This window comes from Phallusia mammillata, chromosome 1, assembly GCF_965637545.1.
Source record: "Phallusia mammillata chromosome 1, kaPhaMamm4.hap1.1, whole genome shotgun sequence".
Lineage (NCBI taxonomy): Eukaryota > Metazoa > Chordata > Ascidiacea > Phlebobranchia > Ascidiidae > Phallusia > Phallusia mammillata.
In genome coordinates this window covers 19,866,100-19,890,287 of record NC_137252.1, presented here as the reverse complement: position 1 = coordinate 19,890,287, position 24,188 = coordinate 19,866,100, and the positions used below count along the sequence as shown (strand labels likewise).

Genomic DNA, 24,188 nt, shown 5'->3' with positions numbered 1-24,188 from the left:
AATCTATTTAAAGTAGTTATAATTTAAAATATTTGGCAAAAGAGTTTTAATTGCGTCTCAACCGCCAGTACAAATATTTTAATGAACATGTTTACGGCCGTACATATATCTGACAAAATAATAGAATTGTTGTTGAGTGTTCGTGGGCCGCATTGGAGGGCCTTGTGGGACGCAAGTTTGACACCCCTGGACTAAAGTACATAATCTGAGAGTTTCATGCTTTGTTGGTTGGTGCAATGTAAGATATTCTAAACAATTTTGTAACTTTCTATTGGATTCACCTATTTTTACCCCTTAAACCCCAAAATAATAAGTTTTAGGCCAGAAATACAAGCCCCAATGTGCTGAAGTGTTAAACAATTGTTTGCAGTAGGGTATACGTTTAGTATTTAAAAATTTGCCTTAATCGGCCAAATATTTACTTTTACAGCCCATAATATGTGTACACTGTCATTCTGGTAGAAGTCTCAACTCTCAAGGGAGTAATTCACTGGTTTAGAATTAAGGCGGATGAAGTGCTCAGCTTGACGTCCGGACAGACGTTTTACCAGACAGTCGTTTCGGTGATTAGAAATCAGCCGTTTTTGCGCAGCTATGCCATGTCGTTTTATTAAGTTATCACGCACATTTTCAAAATTATGTTTAAAAACTGACTTTGAACGACTATGTCGAGTTTAAAGCAAGAGATTAATTTGAAAGTATTTTTTCCCGTTCTTATTTACTGTTTTTTTTGTAATTATATGACAATAATGGTACAAAAAGAATACGGACAAAACTTTTAAAGTTGGGTTAATGCTTTCTGAAAGTTTTTCCTGAAGAATCTAAAAATAACCAGGGCGTTTGTTTACCGTAAATCTGCACAAACGCGCATGTAGGGACCCATTCGTTTTTGTTTGCAAAATGGAAGTATATTGGAAAGCCACCTTTCTAGTGTTTTCAAAAATGTTGTTGTTAACATCTAAAAGGCACAAACGGATGGTTGTAGCATTTCTTGACTTATCAATGATCTAACTATAGAGCACTTTTAAAGTAGGGCTACAAAATCTGACGAAAAACAATTCAAGAAAAGCCTAAGCTGACCGAACCATTCTGACACCGCGCTTTTGGCGCTTATGTTTACAAAGCATATCAAAGTTTTAAAGGTTAAATCATTTGCAACATGTGTATATTCATTTTGCAACGTGCGTATATTTTGCATTAAACCAGCGGTTCTTAACCTTTTTGTCCACACCCCCCTAAGGTGTTTGTCGGGCACTTCACGCCCCCCTGAAACAGGCAAAAAAACGACAGTTTATCGAACACATGCAGCAATGGAACTGCCAAAAGTTTCCGTTGCCTATGTTGTAAACCAGGGATCACCTAATTACGGCCCGGGGGCGTTAGAGATTGTGCAAACATTCATAATACATTTTAGCGATAATGTTACCTGGTCTAACAGAATTACAAGGCATAAGTGTCACCCAAAAGCAGTTTGTTATGCCACATACAAAAGCAAAGAATAGTAATTGTGTGCGAACAATTGCCTTTTTAGTTCTTTGTGGTAGAATAAACGTGCATTAGTTGGTATGTGGCACTTTTATATTTTTCATAATTTTACAATTAAACAGCGGCACAATCTGAATACAAATAATATCATGGGAAGACATGAACCATATGCGGTCTTGTCAAAATCGCCTCGTGAGTGCCAGTTTGGGAAAGGCTGCGCAGGGCTTGTAACCCATGCGGCTCTCGAGCGTGATTATTAAAATTATCCGGCCCGCAGTTAAACAATTGGGTGACCCCTGTTCTAAACTGGCAAACTAAAAACTTTGCCACGTATGTCATTATTCAAGTTTGTGTTACGCCATAAGGTATTGCATCATAATATTCATTTTTTTAAAAAAAACGTTTGTGCTCGCAAACAATACACTACACTTGCAAAAATAATTTTAGGTGATCCAAAGTTAAATAAATTTGTTTATTTTTTTTTGCTTTGGTCAGATATGTAACAAACATACAAGGCTGTTGCAACAAAGCGAATGTGCACCACAAGCTCAATGTGGCCTTAAATGTGTCTTTTGACGGTATTTGCGTGTTATATTTATTCCTAAGGGGTTACCCAACAGCCCATGTGCTGAATGTTATTTGATCTGGGGTCGCAAAACTCATTAAACGTATTCAGTTAAAACCTAAATCGCTTGCCCCGCTGTCTAAAGCATCCTTGTCTCTCCAACCGTGGTTCGATGTAACATAAGGTTTCCGCGAACTCCAACGATTCGATAGGGGTTCCCCAAAGAATACAAACATGTACGATTATTTTTATTTATTTACAGTCAATAGCGCTCCAACAATGATGTATTATATGTATTGTGACACAATAACCCACAACGTTGAAAATACTGAACAATCGTTTCTTTCATTGTGTTGCATATTTAACAATCTTTCGTACAACGGTGCTGAAAGTCATACAAAATACTCGTTTATAGTTAAGCAGCGCCTTAGCAACTACTAAATTTAGAAGAGTCAACTGCATTTTAAGTGTCGGGATGCCAAGTGAGAAACACGTTTTTTTTTCCTTACACGTTTTTGCTTCCGATATGGCCTGTGTCCGAGTGGTCCAACCGTAACTCATTCATGGGGCGCTACGAACACTTAATGTACGGTATACAATCTTCGAATGGGTTGCAGTACCCAGTGCCTCGAATAATACGCTTATCAAATAGCAGGTCAATATGTATCTATTTTGAGCCATTAAGAGCTTGTGTGCTCTTTGTGACAACCTACTCGCAGTGACATAAATACGATTTTTTTATCATCCTTGCAAACATTGGTACCTGCAGTGAGTTTGAACCAGATGTAGGCCTACCCGAGTGCTAGCAAATGTGCTTTGTTTTGTCGTAATAATATATATGTCCCACAACATAAAGTAGATTAACACAGTAAATTTAGTCATTTCATACCATGTAGCTCTCCTTTGTGGCACGCCAAATATTTACCAAACCCTAATGTGCTTCAATATCTTAGACTTGGACCACCCTGCCAAATGTTTTTCGAATTATCAATTGTTGGGGATCCTGCGAGTTTTGTTAAAGTACCTTGAGGGTTTCTTGGCACTAAAAATATTGAAGTCCACTGTGTGCTGAAACTATGAAACCTTAAATTTTTGACCTTGAAAGGGTTTGCCCTTGGTCGCAGAGGATCTTATAAAAATATAAAGCGTTTTTTATTTGTTGTTTAAAATACTTTTTGTGTCCAAATTTGTTTTTTATTACAACTGTCTTTTTAGTGACCAGTTTAGAATGGGAAACGTTTGAGCAATACTGTGTGTGGCAACTCTTTTCAGTCCATGATATTTCACCGGAAGTTATCCTTCCACTTGTGCAGAAGCTGAGTTCAAAAACCCATGCCGAAGCTCTTTCAATGATATTGCTTGCCTTTAAACACGTTAAGTACGTATATCTTTATTAACTACATCACATCCAAATATGCTGCGTGGATTTATACGATCAGCTTTTTCTGTACACAAGGGCGTCCAAAAAAACGTACCAGTTATATATTTCTGTTAAGAACAAATTTTTTAGTTTTTGTTCATTTTTGTAGGCAACTTTTGTAACCTGCGTAAATATTTTTTTAACACAGGCCTAGCCAGGAAATGGTTAAAAGTGTGATATCGCGTCAGTGCGATGACGTTGATAGGTTTGCTACGTCTCTGTTGCGTCACTGGGCGCTGGAGCACTCGAAAGATTTAGCTGAACATCTGACTGTGCTACTTACTAAAAGCAAAGCAAGAAATACTCCACCAAGAAAAGGACTAAGACAGAGGTACTTTGGCGGCATTTTTCTAACTTTTAAAGGCATTTCGTGTGTTGTTATTGTTAAATACAGCACATTTGTTAAGTAATATTAAAATGAGAATGGACCAAAACTTGTTTTTGATAAATGTTAACCAACAGAAAACAACCCCTTAAGAATATAAACGTATTGTTTAAGGGATTTTACAAATTAGTATGTGAAAAAACAATAGTCAGTTGTTATGTAACAGTTCATGACAATCAAAATTATTTCAAGTTCGATTGTTGATGTTTATCATGGTTAGTTCGATTGTTGGTGTCAGTTTTAGGACTAGTTAGTTAGATATAGTTCGTGAAGTGCAGTGCAGTGCAGTGCAGTTCTCAGCACGAACTAAAGTTAGCGATAATGGTGAGCGTTGATATGTTTGTTGTGCAAAAAGTGTGCATTTATGAATATTTAAACGTATATGTTTTTTTGCAAGATATAATGTTATGGCTGGTTTAAAATCCAGCTCAGATACGAAGATGAAGTTTTCTTTTAAACGCAAGTTTTACACTATCGTCAAGTGTGTTTTAGTTCTTCAAGTTTTTGTGGTATTTATTCTGCTTATTGTTTCATTACGAAAGTCGGGAACTGCTGGGCCCCCGCTAAACCCAGGACTACAACGACTTGTCGCGGATATCGACAATTTTTTCTGGTCTCGATTTCAAATTGTAACTATCAGCAGCGACCCAACTTGGGACTCGACTGGAGCTAAAATAGGCCTCAGGGAAGGGGCGTACAAGAGAAAGGCAGACCTAAACGCAACAACAGTAGAATTTTGTCCCAGTGTTTCACCTTTACTGAAAGGAAAATACGATTTATTGAATCCCACACAAAATGATGACCAGGATTTAAATGTGAATCCAATGGTGAACACTGGCGGTGTCTATCGACCACGGGACTGTAAAGTTAGTCACAAGGTGGCAATAATTATTGCCTTTGCGGGTCAAACGACGTTTTTGTACCGTTTTTTAAATCACATGCACTCAATTTGGCAGCGGCAGCAACTTGACTACAGGGTTTATCTCGTTCAGCAAGAAGTCGGCAAAGTTTTTAACAAGGGCAAATTACTTAATGTCGGATTTGCGGAAGCTCTACAAGATGATAACTTCGGTTGTTTTGTGTTCCATGATGTTAACTTACTTGCAGAGGATGACCGGTGTAGCTATGCATGCACTGGCTTTTCTGACTACCCGATTCATTTGTCTGCATATGTTGGAGGTCAGGGCTGTACTGACAAGCAATATGATTTGGGATTGTGCTCTCCAGTACCATGTAAGTCCCATTTTGTTTAAATTGTTCAATATAATACGTCCACTATTTGTTACTGTGGTAGTCACTATAACAGCGGCTGGCAGTTTGTCAAACTCGCATTATGGCTCTCCAGTTGGCAAAAATCTGACAATTGGTAAAAAGCCAAGATGGCCGAGTAGTTACAGCGGCATCGATTTGTGTTGTGGGTTCCAATCCTATCTTCGTAGCTTTGTTTCCCTGAGCAAGAAACTTGAGCAGCATTGCCCCAACCCAGTGGAACCTAATGGGTTGAACTAATTATGGGTCCCCTTCCCTGAAGGGGACACATATTGATTTTACTCAAATTGTTTTTGTTTTTTTTGTTTTTTTTTCTTTTGTTTTCTTCTTTTTTCTTCTCCCCAAAGTTTGTCCGACTCGTTTTTCCATCAAATCCTTGATGGATTTGCATGAAATTTACACAGATGGTAGATGTAGTTATGTAGATGTGCATCCCACTTTGTTTTTGTTGATAACCCCAGTATTTACCCCGCTAGCCCCCTAAAATGGGTATTTTTTCCCCAAAGTTTGTCTGACTCGTTTTTCCATCAAATGTTTGATGGATTTGGCTGAAATTTACACAGATGGTAGATGTAGTTATGTAGATGTGCATCCCACTTTGTTTTTGTTGATAACCCCAGTATTTACCCCGCTAGCCCCCTAAAATGGGTATTTTCCCCTGAAGTTTGTCAGACTCGTTTTTCTATCAAATCCTTGATGGATTTGGATGAAATTTACACAGATGGTAGATGTAGTTATGTAGATGTGCTTCCCACTTCGTTTTTGTTGATAACCCCAGTATTTACCCCGCTAGCCCCCTAAAATGGGTGAGTTTTTAAACAGTGTCAGAATTGGCTGAAATTTGGATAGCTTGTAGAGCAGTGGTTCTTAACTGGTGGGTAATTACCCACTAGTGGGGAATTTGAGGATTTCAAGTGGGTAATTTGAAGTTGGGTTTGTTGTTCCATGTGTACTCCACTGGTTCTTAACCGCTGGGAAATTTCCCACTAGTGGGAAATTTAGTGTTTTTAGAGGGAAATTATTTGAGTCAGAAGTCACCAAACTCGGGTCCGTGGGTTAAAATTAACCGTCGAAAGGTAATTTGATACAATATTTTCCGCAACAACATGTAAGATTAACTTCACCTAGTTTTATAAGGCGCATAAAAATCCAAAAATCGTTTGTTACTTCACAGACATTACTAAAAGTATCAATGACTTTGTTATTGTTCGCGTTTGGTCTGTTGATTGTGATGCGATAAATGACTATTGCAAGCACATGAGATTTTTCAAAATTCCACACAATTTTACTTACTCACGAAATCACTAAATAAGATCGCAGTATACCTTTAAGGTCCCGACAAAATCGCTTCACAAAATTATTTCCATTAAGAATAATTTTTTGTTAATGTTGGGCACAAAACATGATTTCAAAAAACAGGGGGGGAATTCGAAGTAGGCGGTTGACTTTAGTGGGAAACCACACCAAAAAGGTTAAGAACCACTGTTGTAGAGTATGCCATTTATAGATGTCGATTGGTGTGTTCAACCATGTAGCCCCATCATTTACCCCACAAGCCCCTAAAGTGTAAAACGTATTTGTATGTTACTGGGCACCACAAACGAAAGATTTCTGTTGCTCAATAGTGTTACAAGGGCAAGCAGTTGTATGTTACTATTTTATGACTTTGTGGATTGCTTGGTGAACGTTAGTTAGGGGGTTGTTAACAGCCCTATGACATCTGAAACATTAACGGTTGTCGCTCAAAACACCTCTAGTGGTCGAAATTTTAAACATTGGCGGATTGGGCTGAAATTTTGCAGTACTATTGATTGAGTCATTGAGATTTCATATTTTTGTAGTTTGAGTGTCTGACCCCATTAGTTACCCCACTAGTCCCCTACAATGGGTCAGTTTTTTAAACAGTGTCGGGATTGGATAAAATTTGGGGTAGTATGTGGACTATGCTATTTGTAGGTTTCAGTTGATGTGTTTTACCTTTAGCCCCAACATTTACTCAACTAGCCCCCTAAAATAAATGAACTTTTAAAAAACATTCTAATTATATGAAATTTTGCAAAGTTTATTAAACATACTCAAATGTTATGTTTTTACATAGTATTATTATTTAAGCCCAGTGCCGATCACTGCGTTTACCTTACAACACCAAACTTTCACATGGTTATCTCTTGAAATGCATTATCTACAACTTTGCATGTGTGGGGACCCATGAGCTTCTGCTTGCAGAAACAACTAAGGTTATAAAAGATAGTGGATGGTATGGGACCCAATATAACATAAGCATAGGAAATATATCAATGTTTTAAAATAGGTTATAGTGTATATGCAAGGGCAATATGTGCTAAGCCACCCTTCTAGTTTGTTTTAAATTGTTTAACTTACCAACCTCCTAAATCGAAAACTGATTTCAATTTAAAAAAATATTTAACAAAAACGATTTAATTAACTTAGAATATAACAGGCAGCTCGACGGCGACCTCGTGAACATAATGCATTTATGCTTTGCCGGCCCCATTAAAATAAAAATGAAGCAAACGAACTAATATTATAAATTTAACAAAAATCGAATAAAATCCCGGGGATTAAGGTTGTTTTTGTCCCGGAATCCTGGGATAAGCCAAAGTGGCAAATTTGAGAAACCTTACTGCGTAGCATGCTCGTGGTGTCACAACGTATTGAATTGGTCCCATGTTACTCATGGCTACATTAAGGTACACATTCCACGGTTCTAAATATTCCCAGTAAGAAGATAAAGTCAATATCTGAATGTGAGTGCAACGTTGTAGAAACCTTTGCTCCAAACAGTATGTTCATTGTGCAGGAGAGACACAAATATGTTGGTTTAACTTACCAAACAGCGTTATTTAAACTTACCAAACAGCGTTAATCGTTACATATACATCCTGTACTGTAATTTTAAAAAGTTTCAAATTGCAGACCAGATCTCAAAAGTTCATACCTTGACTGGAGTTTCCGTCTTCACCAAGAAACAGTTTATGACTGTAAATGGTTTTTCAAATTTTTATTGGGATGGTGAGTCTGCTGGGGACGATCTCTATCTCAGAACGTGGAAAAAGGGTGAGCTACATCACACAGCAATTGGTAACAAAAATTCTGGGTTTCCTTTCTGAAAACAAAGCGATTTGATTTCACTTATTTTTTCTGATATATTTGTCCATTTCGTTTGCAATGAATTGGTTTCTGTGTTATAAAAGTCCGGTGTATATGATTGTGCGCTAGATAAGGCTGTGATCTACTATCTGTCTTTGATAAATTGCAACTAAATTAGCTGTACACAATTTCCAGGCGCCGACTTCGAATTTTTTTCAGGTATGCCATTACATATGACGTCATAAAATACCAAATATATTTGCTAAATAGTAAATATGACGAGACCACGTTAAAGCATGCAGTATGCTCCTCGCAACGCCATTCTTACGCCCTTCTGCTTCTGTTGCAAATCAAAGATAAAAAAGATTCAGCCCAAATGTTGCAAATTACATACTTTGCCGTGCGTTGCCTGTATTAGTACACATCAGCAACTGATGTGGACAAAATATAACGTTTGTAGGCTAATACCTTTTTTTCAAAAATGCTTTCTTTACACTAAAAAAAAACGCACACACTTTTGGCCTAGCCATTACAGTAATCGTTTTATACGTTTTAAATTCGTCTGTTTCGATTACAACATGTCGCCTTTTTAACGTAGTGAGTTGTATGTGACGCATTATTAGTTTTAAAGTTTAGTGTACTTCAAACCAAGTCCTTACCTATCATGAAACTTGATGGTCAAACACGTTATTTTTTGTAAAAATACCAACAATATGCAATATTGTTTTTTTTCGGTTGAAACTAGACAGTCATGCTTGCGGTGGAGGCAGTTGGAACATAGTGTTTGCATATATTTATTCACAAATGCCAAGCTTGTTTATCACGTGGTTGGCGACGTAGTACCAATCGCAGAACTGCTCCCCCTCCCACTCACGTAAGCGGGCGTCAATACCTCATACCTCTACGCTCTATCTCTCTTCGCAACAGCATTGTTGAGCTTTTTATCAACCTTTTATGTTTAAATTGTACAAATTTCGCATTATAAATGCGAACAAATCTTGGGCTTAGATATAATGAACGCGACTTAACTCAAATAATTTAAAGAAGCGTATAACGCATGATTGACGTTTGTCGGATTCTTGGGTATGGGGCTTACTGACGTTTTCGTTTGGGTTTGGTGGTATGCATGGCATTTATATACTATTTTGAAGTAGGTGGTATCTGTATTGAAGGTAAATATATATATATATATTGTGTTGCTTGTACTTGGCATTGATCCTTGCTTTATACCCGCTTTTGTCCCACAACTACCAGTTACCCATAGTCCATTTAAATAAGTAAAATTTTCAAACAGAGATAAAATTGGTACAGTTTGTACAAGGTGTTGTTTTAAATGTATGCTGTTGTGTTTTTCCCATAACCTTACCGTTTATCTTGTTAGCCCCCTAAAACAGTTGCAAAATTAAAGCAGTATCGGAATGAATTGAAATAATGATACTTTGTACATCATATGTCATGATAAGGCCACCATTAGTATTGTTAACATATACTTTACAATTGTTTAGGTTACAAGGTGCAACACAGGCAACAATCCAATTGCGTATTTGGAAATATGGATGTCCATAAGTCCTCAAATAAAAGCCCCACCCCAATGGAGTATCTTTTGTTAAAGCAGTCACTTCATAGACAAAACTTTGATGGTTTAAATGATCTCAGGTATTTCAGTTTTGCATGTATAATTATTTGCCTTGTGCAGAGATATAAAAAGAATTGTGAGCCCATAATTGAGTAGTCTTAACCATGATTGCTTCACCACTTAGAAAAGTGACAGTACTTCTCAATTGTGAAGTAAACAACAAAGTTTGGTCATGTTTTTGGGTTAAAACAAATTGTTTCCTAATACAAAAACAATTTATACAACTTAATTTACTGTTTTAAAGTAAAAGAGAAAAATAATCACTTCTATAAGTAAACATGTTGCCATGGTAGTTATGGGTCCCCTTCCCTGAAGGGGACACATATTGTTTTTGTCCGTATTTCTTTTTTCTGTCCAGCGCTGGTTTGGTCAAGAAAGAATGCTTTAAATTTATTCAAATTTGGACACATGTTAGTTATTAATCGGAATTTGATCCTCCTGAAGTTTGACCCTGATTGACCCAGCGGTTCTCCAACAGGCCCCCAAAACGTAATTTTTCGAACGCTGGTTTGGTCAAGAAAGAGTGCTATAAATGTATTCAAATTTACATAGATGTTAGCAATTGATCCAAATTTAATCCTCCTGAAGTTTGACCCCAAATGACCCAGTGGTTCACCCACAGCCCCCCAAACGTAAATTTTTTAAATCGGCTTTACTGAGTAAAGTACATAATCTAGGAGTTTCATGCTGTGTTGGTTGGTGCAATGTAAGGTATTCTAAAGAATTTTCCAACATTTTATTGGATTCGCCCCTAAAACACCCAAATAATCGATTTTAGTTTTAGGCCAGAAATACAAGCCCCATTGTGCTGAAATGTTTAACATTGGGTTACTTGTTTGTTATTTAAAATATCAGCCAAATCTATCAAGTGGTTATCTGTAGGCCTACACCTCCAAATATGTGTTAAAACGTTTACTCAATCTTCTGATAGAGTTTAAGGCTATATCACTCTTGTCCCAGGGGAGTGATTCACTGATTTACAGCTTAATGCACAGCGGGTAATATGCACAGCGATAGCCTCGTTTTTGTTTCCGCCATGTTTACAATGGAGTTGGTGATTACGCTGACGGAAACGAAACCATGAAATTGCGGAAAATTTTTTTTTCTTGCTTTATTTTCACCCAGATGCAAAAAAAGAGTTTGTCATTTGTAACCTGCGATGTGATACGGTGTAGACGATTTATACATTTTCTATACAAGCTTGGTTGAGTAGCGTATAGGCAATGGCAAAAATAGCAAAAAAGTATAGATTTGCTTGGAATCTAAACGTAACTGGAACATTTATTTACCGTAAATCCGCACAAACACGCGCATGGGGACCCATTCGTTTTTGCTTGCATCAGATGTGTAGATCAAATTATGTGTATAGTAAATTGGTGAATATGATGTAGAATATATATTATGGAAGTATATTAGGAAGTCACTTTTTTTAACAAGTCCACTGGATAAAAAGCGAACAAACACTTTGTGATCGAAAACAATCAGTTACAATAAATTATTGTTTTTTTGTGTAGGTATATTGTTTTGGATCGCAGAAATCAACCTCTTTTTACCCAAATCACAGTTGATATTGGCAAACCTTCATCTGACCTTAAAATTTTGCAAACTGCAATTGAAAAGGCTTTTACTTTGACTAATGAACCTACATGTTTGCAATCACTAACATGGCTATATTATTATTTGCCACATTTTAATGCAACCAAAGTTTTAAGTGGCTAAGAATGAGTCTGAGTAAAAAAAAACTTGATTTTGAGAGAAAACTACACTAATGTAAATTTATTGGAAAAAAGCATTTCATTAGTACTACAAATTTAATAAAAAGTCTGTTGTGAAATTAAAAGCAAGCCTATTTTCTACATTTATTCATTGTTTTGAAAAGGATATTGTGATGTCATTATTTCCTTTATGTCAGTTCCACCGAATTTTATTCTTGTGTTTTGGGCAAAACCACAAACCGCCAATAGTTTTCTGCTGGGGTGTGGTTAATGTTTGCTATTTTTACAAGTTTTGCGGTTTGTTTTTGTAGTTTAAATAAATAAAAAATGCAGATTTGTTGTGTGATGATTTCATAGCATTTAAAAACAATCTTTCTTGATGAATTTTACTTTAGTTTTAGTCTGCAGCCTTACCTATCTGCACGTTGAAACACTCTGCTCTTTGAAACTTTTGAATAAATCATGAAGATATTGCTATTAGTACTTTTACTGTGTATGAGTGTAAAATGGGTAAAATGTGCAACATATTTTACAATGTGGAACGCTTGGTTTCCAAATGAATTGGCAGCGACACGGAAAAGAAGCCGGCAATGTTTTCCTGCAAGTAAGTTTTCATTGTCTGCATATTTTTTTCTCATTATGTGTGTTATCAGCCAATGTAGTTTAAATAATATTAAATAGTTATACATGTGTTAAAAAATGTCTTCACTCCAATGTTTTCGTGTGTATCATGCCTAATTTTGTATTTAGGTCCAATTGATGAATGTACACAAAATCATTACAAAGAAGAGTTTAATTCATGTCCGAACCTCTGTGTTCCAGACCCATCCACCCAAACATCAGGAGGTTGTTTGGGAACTTGCAACAATGCAAGTAATGTCGTAAATTTTCAGTGCGGAACCGACCCTGGATGCCAGTAAGTACCAGCCTTCAGTTATACACTTATACTGATGTCTGACAAACTACACAGCAGTATACTGATGTTTAAAGTCGATAAACATCAATTTTGCATTGTTACACAGTTTACATTCTTTGAAGTTTGTTATTTAGGTTTCAAATATTGTTGCAAATCTAAAACAGGATTAGACCCAACCACATACAAATTGAGTTTGTTTATTGACTTTTAAGTTTTAGGAAATAGGGGTCATGTATTAAAATAACAAATATCCAAGTTTGTTTGAAACTCTGTTAAATCTTTTTTTTTAGTTTTTTTTTAACTGTTTGATGTAAAAAGAATACGGACAGAACTTTTTTAAAGTTGGTTTAATGCTTTTTAATAATTTGTTTTTAAAGAATCTAAAAATAACCGCAACATTTGTTTACTGTAAATCCACACAAAAATGCATGTGGGACCTATTCGTTTTTGTTTGCAAAAACAATCATAAGTGTAGATGAAATGATGTGTATAGTAAGTTGAAGTTGGTAAATTGGATATAGAACATATGAAATGGAAGTATATTAGAAAGCCACATTTCTAGTTTTTTATCTTTTCACTTTAATATTTTTAGATTTTCTTTGACATACAAATGTTTTAATTTGGATGACTGTACTGCTGCATGGTCAACATGGTTGTTATCATCAGAATGTAGCATGAAATGCAATGGTGGAACACAACTTCGAACCCGAAGGTGTTTAGATGAAACAACAGGCAACCTTGACACCACTTGTCCTGGTAATTTGCGAAAGAGCAAGTTTTATTTTGGCTTTGGTTTTATTTTATTTTTAATGGTTTGGATTGAATTTTGAATCCTGATACTTGTTGCCAAGACCTTAAGAATGATTGCTTATCATGATTGTTTTTTATATCAGTAAAAAAAGAAATTGTTATAACTTTTTTCATATTTTTTTGGAACAAAGTAGTTTCAAAGCTTGAAAACATTTTACCAATTCTTCAGATTTCACCAAAAAAGCAATTTTCACACTATTAGTATTGTTACAAATTTTCATTTGCACATGCGTGGAATTACACATTCGCTTGTGCTTGCAGAAACAATTGTCTTGTAAAATACTGTGCAATAATGGAGACCAATTGCATTTAGATAACAAATGTACATTGTGGTAGTCATGAAAAATGGTGTATGTGGTTAGTCATCAAGTAGGATATAGTGCACAAAAGTTGCAAGTACAGTAAACATCAGTTAATCTGGACCCAATTGGAGCAAAAAAATTAGCTGGATTAGGCAAAGATCACAATAAGTCAATGTTGTTTGTTTTTTAGACTTCTGTTTTTAGACAGGTGAAAATGTGGATTAAATATTCTGGTTTAACTGAAATGATTTGAAAGAAATGCATTACAAATCATTCATATTTCGAGTTTTGTCTGAACTAAGAAGATCTGGCTGAACCATAGCCAGTTTATCGAGGTTTACTGAAGTATGAAGCCACCTTTCTGGTTTGTTTTAAGATTCTGAGGGTCAGTCAAGTCAACTTCAAACAATACTGTGCAACACTGAGCCTTGCCCTGTCTTGTCACAATGGGCTGAGATCGGAGATTGTTCTGGAGGGCTACAGAATCGGACAAGAACTTGTGAAGATAATCTTGGGGCGGCAACTGTGAGTTATTTTTTAATGCTGTCTATTTCCCATTATATGTTCCACATCTAAAAGACTTTACAAAAAGATAATTTATAACAATGTCGCAAACTAGTCGGGTCAGATATCCCTACTGTTGCTATTTGTGTTGTACGCTGTCTTTGGCACACCAAGAACTTTCGAGATGTTTACTGTATTCTCTTCCCAAATAGAATGACCTCGTTTACAAAACCACACCACAGCTCACAAAAACATCAGGTTACTCAAGGTCAGAACATGGCGTGATGCTAGAAACCATCAGACGCATTGTTACGTCATAGAACGTCTAAAGTTGTTAATGTTATGGGCGATTTCAAAACACTATACAAGTAAATTTGTGGCAATACCCCCTTTTTAAAGCGAAATACTAGAATTTCGACATCATAAAACACACAAATTGACACTATAATGAACGAACATGAAAACACAACGTCAGGCAAAACACGTATTTAATTAGGCCAACTCATGTAACCGCTTCAACGGTTGCATCTTGGACCTTTTTGAACTCCGCTTGATTTTTCAATGGCCATCCCTCGTTTGGCGGTACTACCCGATATTTTGCCTTGATCTTCGACGTCTTCTTTTGAAACCGCGTCAAAGCTGCGTTAGCTTTCCTCCACAGTGGATCTGGATCATCCGCTGGTCGGACTCCACCAATATTTCCAATAACCAAATCATGCGACGGGTTATTCAAACATAACGCTTCGACCTCTCCCGTAAAATATGGAGTATTCACTTCCATGTTGGCCACCTCAGCTGATACGACAGAACCGTCGGCCAAACTAAGAAAACCTGGCCTATCCGAGACTTGATCATCATGGACGAATTTCCTGTCAACCAGAACGCCCGTGCAACCTGTGTCTCTTAACACAGTGACCGTCTGGTTGTTTACCACGCCTTCACGTAAAGGCAGATTGGACTCCTGGACTCCCTCCATCGAACGTGCTGCCGCGCTGGACATCCTTACCGGCGGCAACGCACGCGAATAGCAATCTTTCGCGATGTGTCCCACTTTGTCACACAGAAAACATTTTCTAGGCACTCTAGCATCAGGTTTACGCTTCGGACAGTTCTCAGTCGCATGCCCTGCTTGCTTGCAGTCAGCACAAAGCTCGCGTACTTCTTGACGCACATCGTGGGCCATCTCTCGGTTGTGTGCTGCCAAAAACTGCTCGGCGATCCCAGTCAAACTATCTAAAGTTTTCGGTGCCTGTTCCATTAGATGAGTCGATAGCTCCTTCGGACATGACTTGAGGAACTGCTCCTTCACCAAAAGCGAACTTACATCTTTCCATTCGATGGAAAATCCAGACAACTTCACCCATTTTTGCAGGTAGTTCTGCAGTCGCACTGCGAACTGAGAAGGACTTTCTCCTTTCTCCGGCTTTGAATTTCGAAATTTACATCGATATCCTTCCTCGTTCAAGTCGTACCTGTTGAGTAGCGCCTGCTTGAGTTGGTCATAATCGACTGCGTCATCATCAGAGAGCCTTGAGTAGACATCCAATGCTCGACCCGTTAGCAAGGCACTAAGCGCGCTTGCCCATTCGGACCTGTCCCATTTGCAAGTAACAGCAAAACGCTCAAAACGCAACAGATAACTGTCCAGTTCATCTTTGCCATCTACGAACGCAGGCAGCTTCGGTGCTTTCGCTTTGCCCGCTGACGCTTCGCGTTGTGCTCCGCCGATTTCTGCCATTTGCAACTCCAAACGCTTTAACTCCAACTGGTGCGCTCTGTCTTGGGCCTCTGCCTCGATACGCCTTGTTTCAGCTTCAGCCTCGGCTGCGCGGCGTCGCTCCTCAGCTTCCGCCTCAGCCTGTATTCGCTTAACTTCAGCTTCTCTAGCCAAACGGCGCTCTTCTCGTTCAAACGCCTGTTGCTCGTTAATAAACTTTGCTAAATCGGCGCCAGCCAAACCCAGCTGTTTTCCGACTTCTACAATCTTTTCCATCTCTTTCTTGGTTCACTACCAGGTAAGACAACAACACTGAAAACTAATTCCCGGACCGAGCCCCCAATTGTCGCAAACTAGTCGGGTCAGATATCCCTACTGTTGCTATTTGTGTTGTACGCTGTCTTTGGCACACCAAGAACTTTCGAGATGTTTACTGTATTCTCTTCCCAAATAGAATGACCTCGTTTACAAAACCACACCACAGCTCACAAAAACATCAGGTTACTCAAGGTCAGAACATGGCGTGATGCTAGAAACCATCAGACGCATTGTTACGTCATAGAACGTCTAAAGTTGTTAATGTTATGGGCGATTTCAAAACACTATACAAGTAAATTTGTGGCAAACAATAACACTTACAGTCCAGTATAGATAAGACCAGTCATTACCAGACAATTAGAATTAATGTTTTTGTTATGGGGTGCTTCAGTCGGTTTTATAAGAAATGTTTAATAAAACTTTATTGCTTATAATATTGAGCAATGTTTAAAAGTGATTATTTTCGTTTCTAAAAACAGAAGACCCTTGCATACAAGGGCAATAAATGTTTATGTCGAATTTTAAAAACATGTTTTACTAATTCTTTACAGGGTTGTATGGGTGGCCTTCACCAGCAACTGCCATGTACATTTGGTCCGTGGTCCAATACTTCTTGTTCATCAGAGTGTGGGGAGGGCAACATGACTATGATTCGGAACTGCACATACCAAGACATGTTGTCACCTATATGTCCAGGGGCAAATGCTGATGGAATGCAGGTGTGTGAAGTGATTTGGTCATGGCACAAATAGTATTCATTGTTGTTTAAACAATGTGTTTTTAACTTAATGCATTTGTTGAAATAACCAAATGTAAGTAATTATGGGTCCCCTTCCCTGAAGGGGACACATATTGATTTTACTCAAAATGTTTGTTTGTTTTTTCTTTTTTCTTCTTCTTTTTTCTTCTCCCCAAAGTTTGTCCGACTCGTTTTTCCATCAAATCCTTGATGGATTTGCATGAAATTTACACAGATGATAGATGTAGTTATGTAGATGTGCATCCCACTTTGTTTTTGTTGATAACCCCAGTATTTACCCCGCTAGCCCCCTAAAATGGGTATTTTTTCCCCAAAGTTTGTCCGACTCGTTTTTCCGTCAAATGTTTGATGGATTTGGCTGAAATTTACACAGATGGTAGATGTAGTTATGTAGATGTGCATCCCACTTTGTTTTTGTTGATAACCCCAGTATTTACCCCGCTAGCCCCCTAAAATGGGTATTTTCCCCCGAAGTTTGTCAGACTCGTTTTTCTATCAAATCCTTGATGGATTTGGCTGAAATTTACACAGATGGTAGATGTAGTTATGTAGATGTGCTTCCCCCTTCGTTTTTGTTGATAACCCCAGTATTTACTCCGCTACCCCCCTAAAATGGGTGAGTTTTTAAACAGTGTCAGAATTGGCTGAAATTTGGATAGCTTGTAGAGTATGCCATTTATAGATGTCGATTGGTGTGTTCAACCATGTAGCCCCATCATTTACCCCACAAGCCCCTAAAGTGTAAAACGTATTTGTATGTTACTGGGCACCACAAACGAAAGATTTCTGTTGCTCAATAGTGTTACAAGGGCAAGCAGTTGTATGTTACTCTTTTATGACTTTGTGGATTGCTTGGTGAACGTTAGTTAGGGGGTTGTTAACAGCCCTATGACATCTGAAACATTAACGGTTGTCGCTCAAAACACCTCTAGTGGTCGAAATTTTAAACATTGGCGGATTGGGCTGAAATTTTGCAGTACTATTGATTGAGTCATTGAGATTTCATATTTTTGTAGTTTGAGTGTCTGACCCCATTAGTTACCCCACTAGTCCTCTACAATGGGTCAGTTTTTTAAACAGTGTCGGGATTGGATAAAATTTGGGGTAGTATGTGGACTATGCTATTTGTAGGTTTCAGTTGATGTGTTTTACCTTTAGCCCCAACATTTACTCAACTAGCCCCCTAAAATAAATGAACTTTTAAAAAACATTCTAATTATATGAAATTTTGCAAAGTTTATTAAACATACTCAAATGTTATGTTTTTACATAGTATTATTATTTAAGCCCAGTGCCGATCACTGCGTTTACCTTACAACACCAAACTTTCACATGGTTATCTCTTGAAATGCATTATCTACAACTTTGCATGTGTGGGGACCCATGAGCTTCTGCTTGCAGAAACAACTAAGGTTATAAAAGATAGTGGATGGTATGGGACCCAATATAAAATAAGCATAGGAAATATATCAATGTTTTAAAATAGGTTATAGTGTATATGCAAGGGCAATATGTGCTAAGCCACCCTTCTAGTTTTTTAACTAAACACACTTCTCAAACTTGGTTTTAGAATAACTACTTGGTTTTAGAATAACTATTGTATAGTGCAGGGTTAATCAATTAGTTTTGTCATAGGTCCAGATACAAAAAGTAAAAATCAGAGGTCCGGACACTTCTGTCAGTAATGCCAATCCAGCATGCCTTTGCCAATTTTGATTGTAACTAATCACGGTCTGACAGAAACACATTTGTTTAAGCTGAATGTACCGTATATACTCACGGATAGGTCACAACTTTTTTCCTTATATTTTTTTCAAAAAAATATAGGTGTGACCTATCCGCTCGACATAAGTGCAAATCGCCACCAAGTCGGAACAAAATTGAAAGTTTTCGGCTATTGCAAGTTCCGTATTTTCCGGTTGGCTTATTGGGCGGATATAACATATTTATTCGAGTATAATGCGCAAAATTTTATACTAATTTTTAATAAAAAATTGAGGGTGCTTGTTATAGACGCGAATTGTATTGGAAATTTGCTATCGAATACAGGTGCATGCGCTTGTGCACGCACATACCAATGCGAGACAGTTTCATGAGCGCACATGCACATGCGACGGCTCAGCGTGCGTTGGATTTTCCCGCTTTGTTGAGAAAACATAGATTTGCGGTTTCAATGCAATGCAGTTCAATGCTAAAAAACAACCAATTGCACCGGTTATTTATGCAAAAAAGTTAGGGAAAGGGCCTTTTAAATCCCTAGATTTTCAGTGCGACTTATGTGCGAGTCTACTCTAAATTAAACTTTTTTAACACAAAACTAATAGTACGACCTATACGGTGGCGCGACCTAGAGTATATACGGTATGTCAGCAAAACAAAAGCTTGTATCAGGCACTAAACGTTAATTTACTCTTTGCGAAAGTATATTGGCACAACTACATACAAACACATTTTATCTAGTTTTGTAGGATCACTTTCGCAATGCTTCAAAAGTGAGTTTATTGCATCACAGTTAAAATTATGCTCAAAGAATCACCGTTTTGTTAATTGTGAAATAATGGACCTTTTTTTGTCACAGATGCACAATCTGACCTTTTAAAAACTGCTGCTACACTTCAATGATTAAGTAATTAACACACAATTGTTAGTGTATGTAGCCGTAATAAAAAGGCCGTCGAGGTCCACATTCAACGCCTCAAAGGTCCGGATGTGGCCTTGGTATAGTGCTTTGACAATTTGCAACGTTTCATAGAACAAAATACCAGTATGGCTTGCAATTTGTATTACTCTTGCATTTAGTTTTTGTCATGGCAAAGTTCCAGTATAAGCATGTATCACATTTCATTCGTTGTCATGTAAATTGTAGATTGAAGTTATGATGTGTAATAACACTGGACTATGTGGGACATGGGCAGAATGGATAAATGGAACATGTTCAAAAACTTGTGGGTTTGGAATGATGCATAGGTCACGGGAATGTTTGCTCAATGGAACTGTAAGTAAATGGGAAAAAGACATTTTCACATTCTGTTTGTGCATAGTGTGAAATTTGTCTCCATGATTTATGATCACAATTGGTGGTGACTTCTGTACAAGTGGAATCTTTATTAATCAGAACAGTTTGTTCCACTGTACCAAACAGTTTTAAAGTGTGCTAAGTTTATTTTTATCCAACCTTGTTGACTGCATGATACTGCCCAAGTAGGGTTTGTGTTGTTTAATGACAAAACAGTAGTAACTCTTTACCAACCAAAGTGAAAACAGCAAGACAACCAAAAAATGCATGATGTGCAAAAAGAAAAATGCTTAATTTATACTCTTTCAGATCTCAACAACCTGCCAAGGCGGAAATGGGGAAATTATCCAAAATGAAACTATTTTTTGCAACAACAATACATGTCCAGAACTGTCAAGTTGGTCCACAATTGGTAGTTGCAGTCAGGCTTGCAATGGTGGCATGCAGGTGTGTATGGACAAGTAAAATTGTCCTCCCAAAATGCATCTACATACTGGTACCTAATGTTTACTACAGTAAAATACAGGGAGTATAGGACAAGTATTGAAATATCATTTAGTTTTTACAGTGTGAAACAAACTTAGATGTGTTTGAGATTGGACTGCTTTAAGTTCACCTTTATTTAGGTCAATGATTCTCAATCTTATACGGATCGCGTACCACCTGACAACTTTTTCTATCGCTGCGTACCACCTAAACCAGTGGTAACCAACCATTTTGTAGTCAGGGACCCCTTTTATAAATTGTGTAGGTCTGTGTCCTCCAACATAATTTACCAGAGGTCTTTGATACTAAACATATTTTGCCTCCATGACCCCCTGAACCATCTCACAGCCCCCTTTGAAGTCCACGAACCCCAGGTTGGGAACCACTGACCTAAATCCTGTTTGAATAGATAGACTAAGAAATAGGTCTATTTTCTCGACCTGGCGCTAGCATACTTAGCAATTTCAGAAGAATGTCTAAAACACGAATTTTCGACCTTAAATTAGGTATCACAGAAAGCTACTCGTGTACCACCTGAAAAGTTCCGCCGTACCACTAGTGGTTCGCGTACCACAGTTTGAGAACCACTGATTTAGGTTAAGCTGCCTAATGATTTCTGCTTATTACAAAATGTTTTGAGACATTTTTTTGAATGCCGTTTGAGATGGCCAACATAAATTAAGGAGCTTTATGGTGAGCTGATTTAGCTTTCAGCAAGGATTTATTATTATTAAAATTGGTTTGCTGCGAATCTAATGCATGATTTGCATGTATGTTTGTATTTTATTGGGTAAAATGCTGTTATACATTTTTTTGAAAAGGTTGTAACTAAATTGTTAACTATCAATGTATTGTCAAAGAATTTTACTCGAATGTGTGAAGTGAATGGAATTTCCAGTTCTGGTTGTGTTGGAAATCTAACAAAGCAGGAAGAATGCAACAATGAAGTAACAGCTATATTGTTTATACTATTTTTTACTACCCAAGTCACCCATACTTCATTAGACTAAAATATTTGTATTTTTTGCTTAAATCTAATACTGCCACAAATACTATTATAAATACAGTTTAACACAACAATCCAAACTTGTAGTTTGTTTAAATTATGATATTTTTCAGGCATGTGGTTGTTCTGAATGGAGGAACACAACTGATTGTTCAGATATGTGTGATAATGGAACCCTCATTGAAGAAAGAATCTGTATTATTCCAAGCGGGCCACAACCCATCGTAAAAAATGTGTTTTAGTATTAATGGACATAAAAATAAAAATATAATTTTAGAATATGTTGTGATTGTACGTAACTATGTTCGTGATAATTATTATGTTTTCATTTTTCTGCCTTACACTTTCTGTTTTTTTTTAGGAAACTAGACAAGTTATTTGTAACACAGAGGTAAGTTAACAAATCAACTTGACATTGCATTGTGTGCTTTTGATTTCACCATATAATTGGTTTTCTTTCCAAAGTTTGCCCGACTTGTTTTTTCATGAAATGATTGATGGATTTGGATGAAACTTACACAGATGGTAGATATAGTTATGTAGATGTACATCCCACTTTGTTTGTCTAGATAACCCAAGTATTTACCCCGCTAGCCCCCCAGACATGGTTAGTTTCTAAACTGTGCCGGAATTGGCTGAAATCTGGATAGCTTTTAGATTATGCCATTTATAGATGCCGATTGTTGTGTTCAACCCTGTAGCCCCAACATTTTCCCCACTAGCCCCCTAAAATGGCTGAGTTTATTTAACAGTGTCCGAATTGGCTTAAAGTTTAATAGCATGTAGAATGTTCCATTTGTAGGTTTCGATTGACCTTGTAGCCCTAACATTTACTCCACTAGCCCCCTAAAATGGGTTCATTTTCTAAACAACATTTAAATTGAATGAAATTTGGATAGCTTGTAGGATTTGCCATTTATAAATGTTGATTATTGTGTTTTACCATATAGCTCCAACATTTACCCCACCAGACCCCTAAAATAAGTGAATTTTTGAAAAACACAAAATGAAATTTGCAAAGTTTATTAAACTTACCATTTAAGTCCTCAATTGTTGTGTTTTGCCCTGTAGCCCCACAATTTACCCCAATGGCTCCTAAACTGGGTGCCGTTTTTTAACAATGTTCAAATTACATGAAAGTTGGACAGCTTGTAGAATTTGCTATTCATAGGTGTCCATTTTTCTGTTGTACTTCATTATGCCACTATTTACTCCTTTTTTAAAAAAAAAATATAACGTTTAACAGGACATACTTATCTGTGGTGAATCTGATTTGTATAGTGTGTACTCTACGTTGTGTTATCAATCACTGTGTTTTACATTACAACACCCGACTTTTTCATGGTTATCTCTTGAAACGCAAACTTTGCATTTGTGGGACCCATGAGTTTCTGCCTGCAGAAACAACTTAGGTTATGAAAGAAAGTTGCTAATATGGGACCCAATATATAATAAGCATAGGAAATATATTAACGTTTTAAAATATGTTATAGTGTATGTGCAAAAGCAAAATGCGCTAAGCCAGGGCTTCCCAAACTGGGGGTCGTAACAAACTTGAGGGGTCGCAGAGAGCTGTACCAATTTTGCACAAAGTACTCTATACACTGGCGTAGAGTACGGGGGTGTGGGGGTGCCGCATCTTTGTTCAAGTTACGCAGGTTTTAAAACGTTTCCAGCTAAGCGCAAACGCGCTAGTAGTAACGCCATTGATCGAACAGACGTCGGTTGAAACGCAACAATTGCAATTGTTTTGAAATACACAGGCATTTAAATGCAACATAAATATGACTTACAATAGAGTTATAGACTAACGTTTAAGTTTTGTTTGGCGCAATAACTTTCTCTGATAAAAATAGGTAATAAATTTACGATTTCTAAGCAGTGTTTAAATGTGTTTGCAAAGCCATGCAACGGCCTAAACTTGGTCCAAGTTGGCCTCAGTTTAGGCGTCAACAATACATGATTTGAGCATGAATTGCTTTTACTGTTGTTTTCCTCCCTAACAAACTACTTAAAACCTAAATCGTTAAAATTGTCGATTCGACAAATCGTCCTTTACGTATACGTGCGTATGTTCTCGGCGCACGGCAAACGTCCAAACCACACGGAAATTGCGACAAGTGCCTATTTGCAAAACAATGTGACAGAAACTAAATGCTCGCCTAAAGTACGTAAAAGGTATCGGTGTTTGGACGTGTAAGGTAGTACACTCCGAGTACCGGTAGGTTGTTTTTAGTTATCGCTCGAATTAAGCGTTTCAATAAATACAACAAACGTATTTTTTGCACTGTTTATCATATTATGCGTGAAGGGTCGCGGAAAATTTTGAAGAGATTTAAAGGGGTCGCGATCAAAAAAGTTTGGGAAGCCCTGCGCTAAGCCACCCTTCTAGTTTGTTTTGAATGTGATATTTTTCGATGGTAAATGAAAAAAAGCCAAACGTCTTTCAGATTTTTTGGTATTATGCAGGTTTTAAACCAATAACCTTGCAAGTTGTTTTAATAGGTTTGCGAGTATGGGTTGTGGGAAGATACTTCACCATGTTCAGTAACATGTGGAGGTGGAAACAAACAACAGGAACAAAAGTGCATTACTACGGGATGTGATAAAGTGGTGAGATACTAGTTCTCAACATATGAATTGTTTTGGCAGCAAATGCCTTTTAAGTTTTTAAACGTGTTAAATTTTTTTTCTTGTCTTTTGTATAAACGCACCCAAAAATAGTTCTCCTGAAAATTTTCAATGTCATGTTTGTCATAGCGAAACC

At 37.2% G+C, this 24,188-nt stretch overlaps 2 protein-coding genes across 4 annotated transcripts in view; one reads left to right on the top strand and one right to left on the bottom strand.

Annotated features, from left to right (window-relative positions):
- LOC145223418 (integrator complex subunit 3-like) overlaps positions 1-24,188 on the top strand; it is an 80,803-nt gene that overhangs the window by 36,080 nt on the left and 20,535 nt on the right. The window contains exons 22-27 of one of the 3 annotated variants that reach the window (XR_013859474.1): positions 3,266-3,428; positions 3,619-3,801; positions 4,963-5,088; positions 8,062-8,202; positions 9,741-9,891; positions 11,386-11,920. Coding sequence is in view for 1 of the 3 variants with exons in the window: in XM_080089848.1 (XP_079945974.1) it covers positions 3,266-3,428; positions 3,619-3,801 (346 nt within the window). In the remaining 2 variants the exon portion in view is untranslated. Of the gene's footprint in view, positions 1-3,265; positions 3,429-3,618; positions 3,802-4,962; positions 7,893-8,061; positions 8,203-9,740; positions 9,892-11,385; positions 11,921-24,188 lie in introns of those variants that run through there. The other 2 variants (XR_013859475.1, XM_080089848.1) reach the window with 2 other exon arrangements.
- LOC145223445 (uncharacterized) lies at positions 14,382-16,453 on the bottom strand. Its single transcript, XM_080089873.1, has one exon. It carries the CDS (start codon positions 16,109-16,111, stop codon positions 14,621-14,623), a length of 1,491 nt encoding a protein of 496 aa, XP_079945999.1. The 5' UTR covers positions 16,112-16,453; the 3' UTR covers positions 14,382-14,620.

Coding starts and splice junctions, on each gene's coding strand:
- LOC145223445 (XM_080089873.1), bottom strand. CDS start 16,111: ATGGAAAAGATTGTAGAAGTCGGAAAACAGCTGGGTTTGGCTGGCGCC.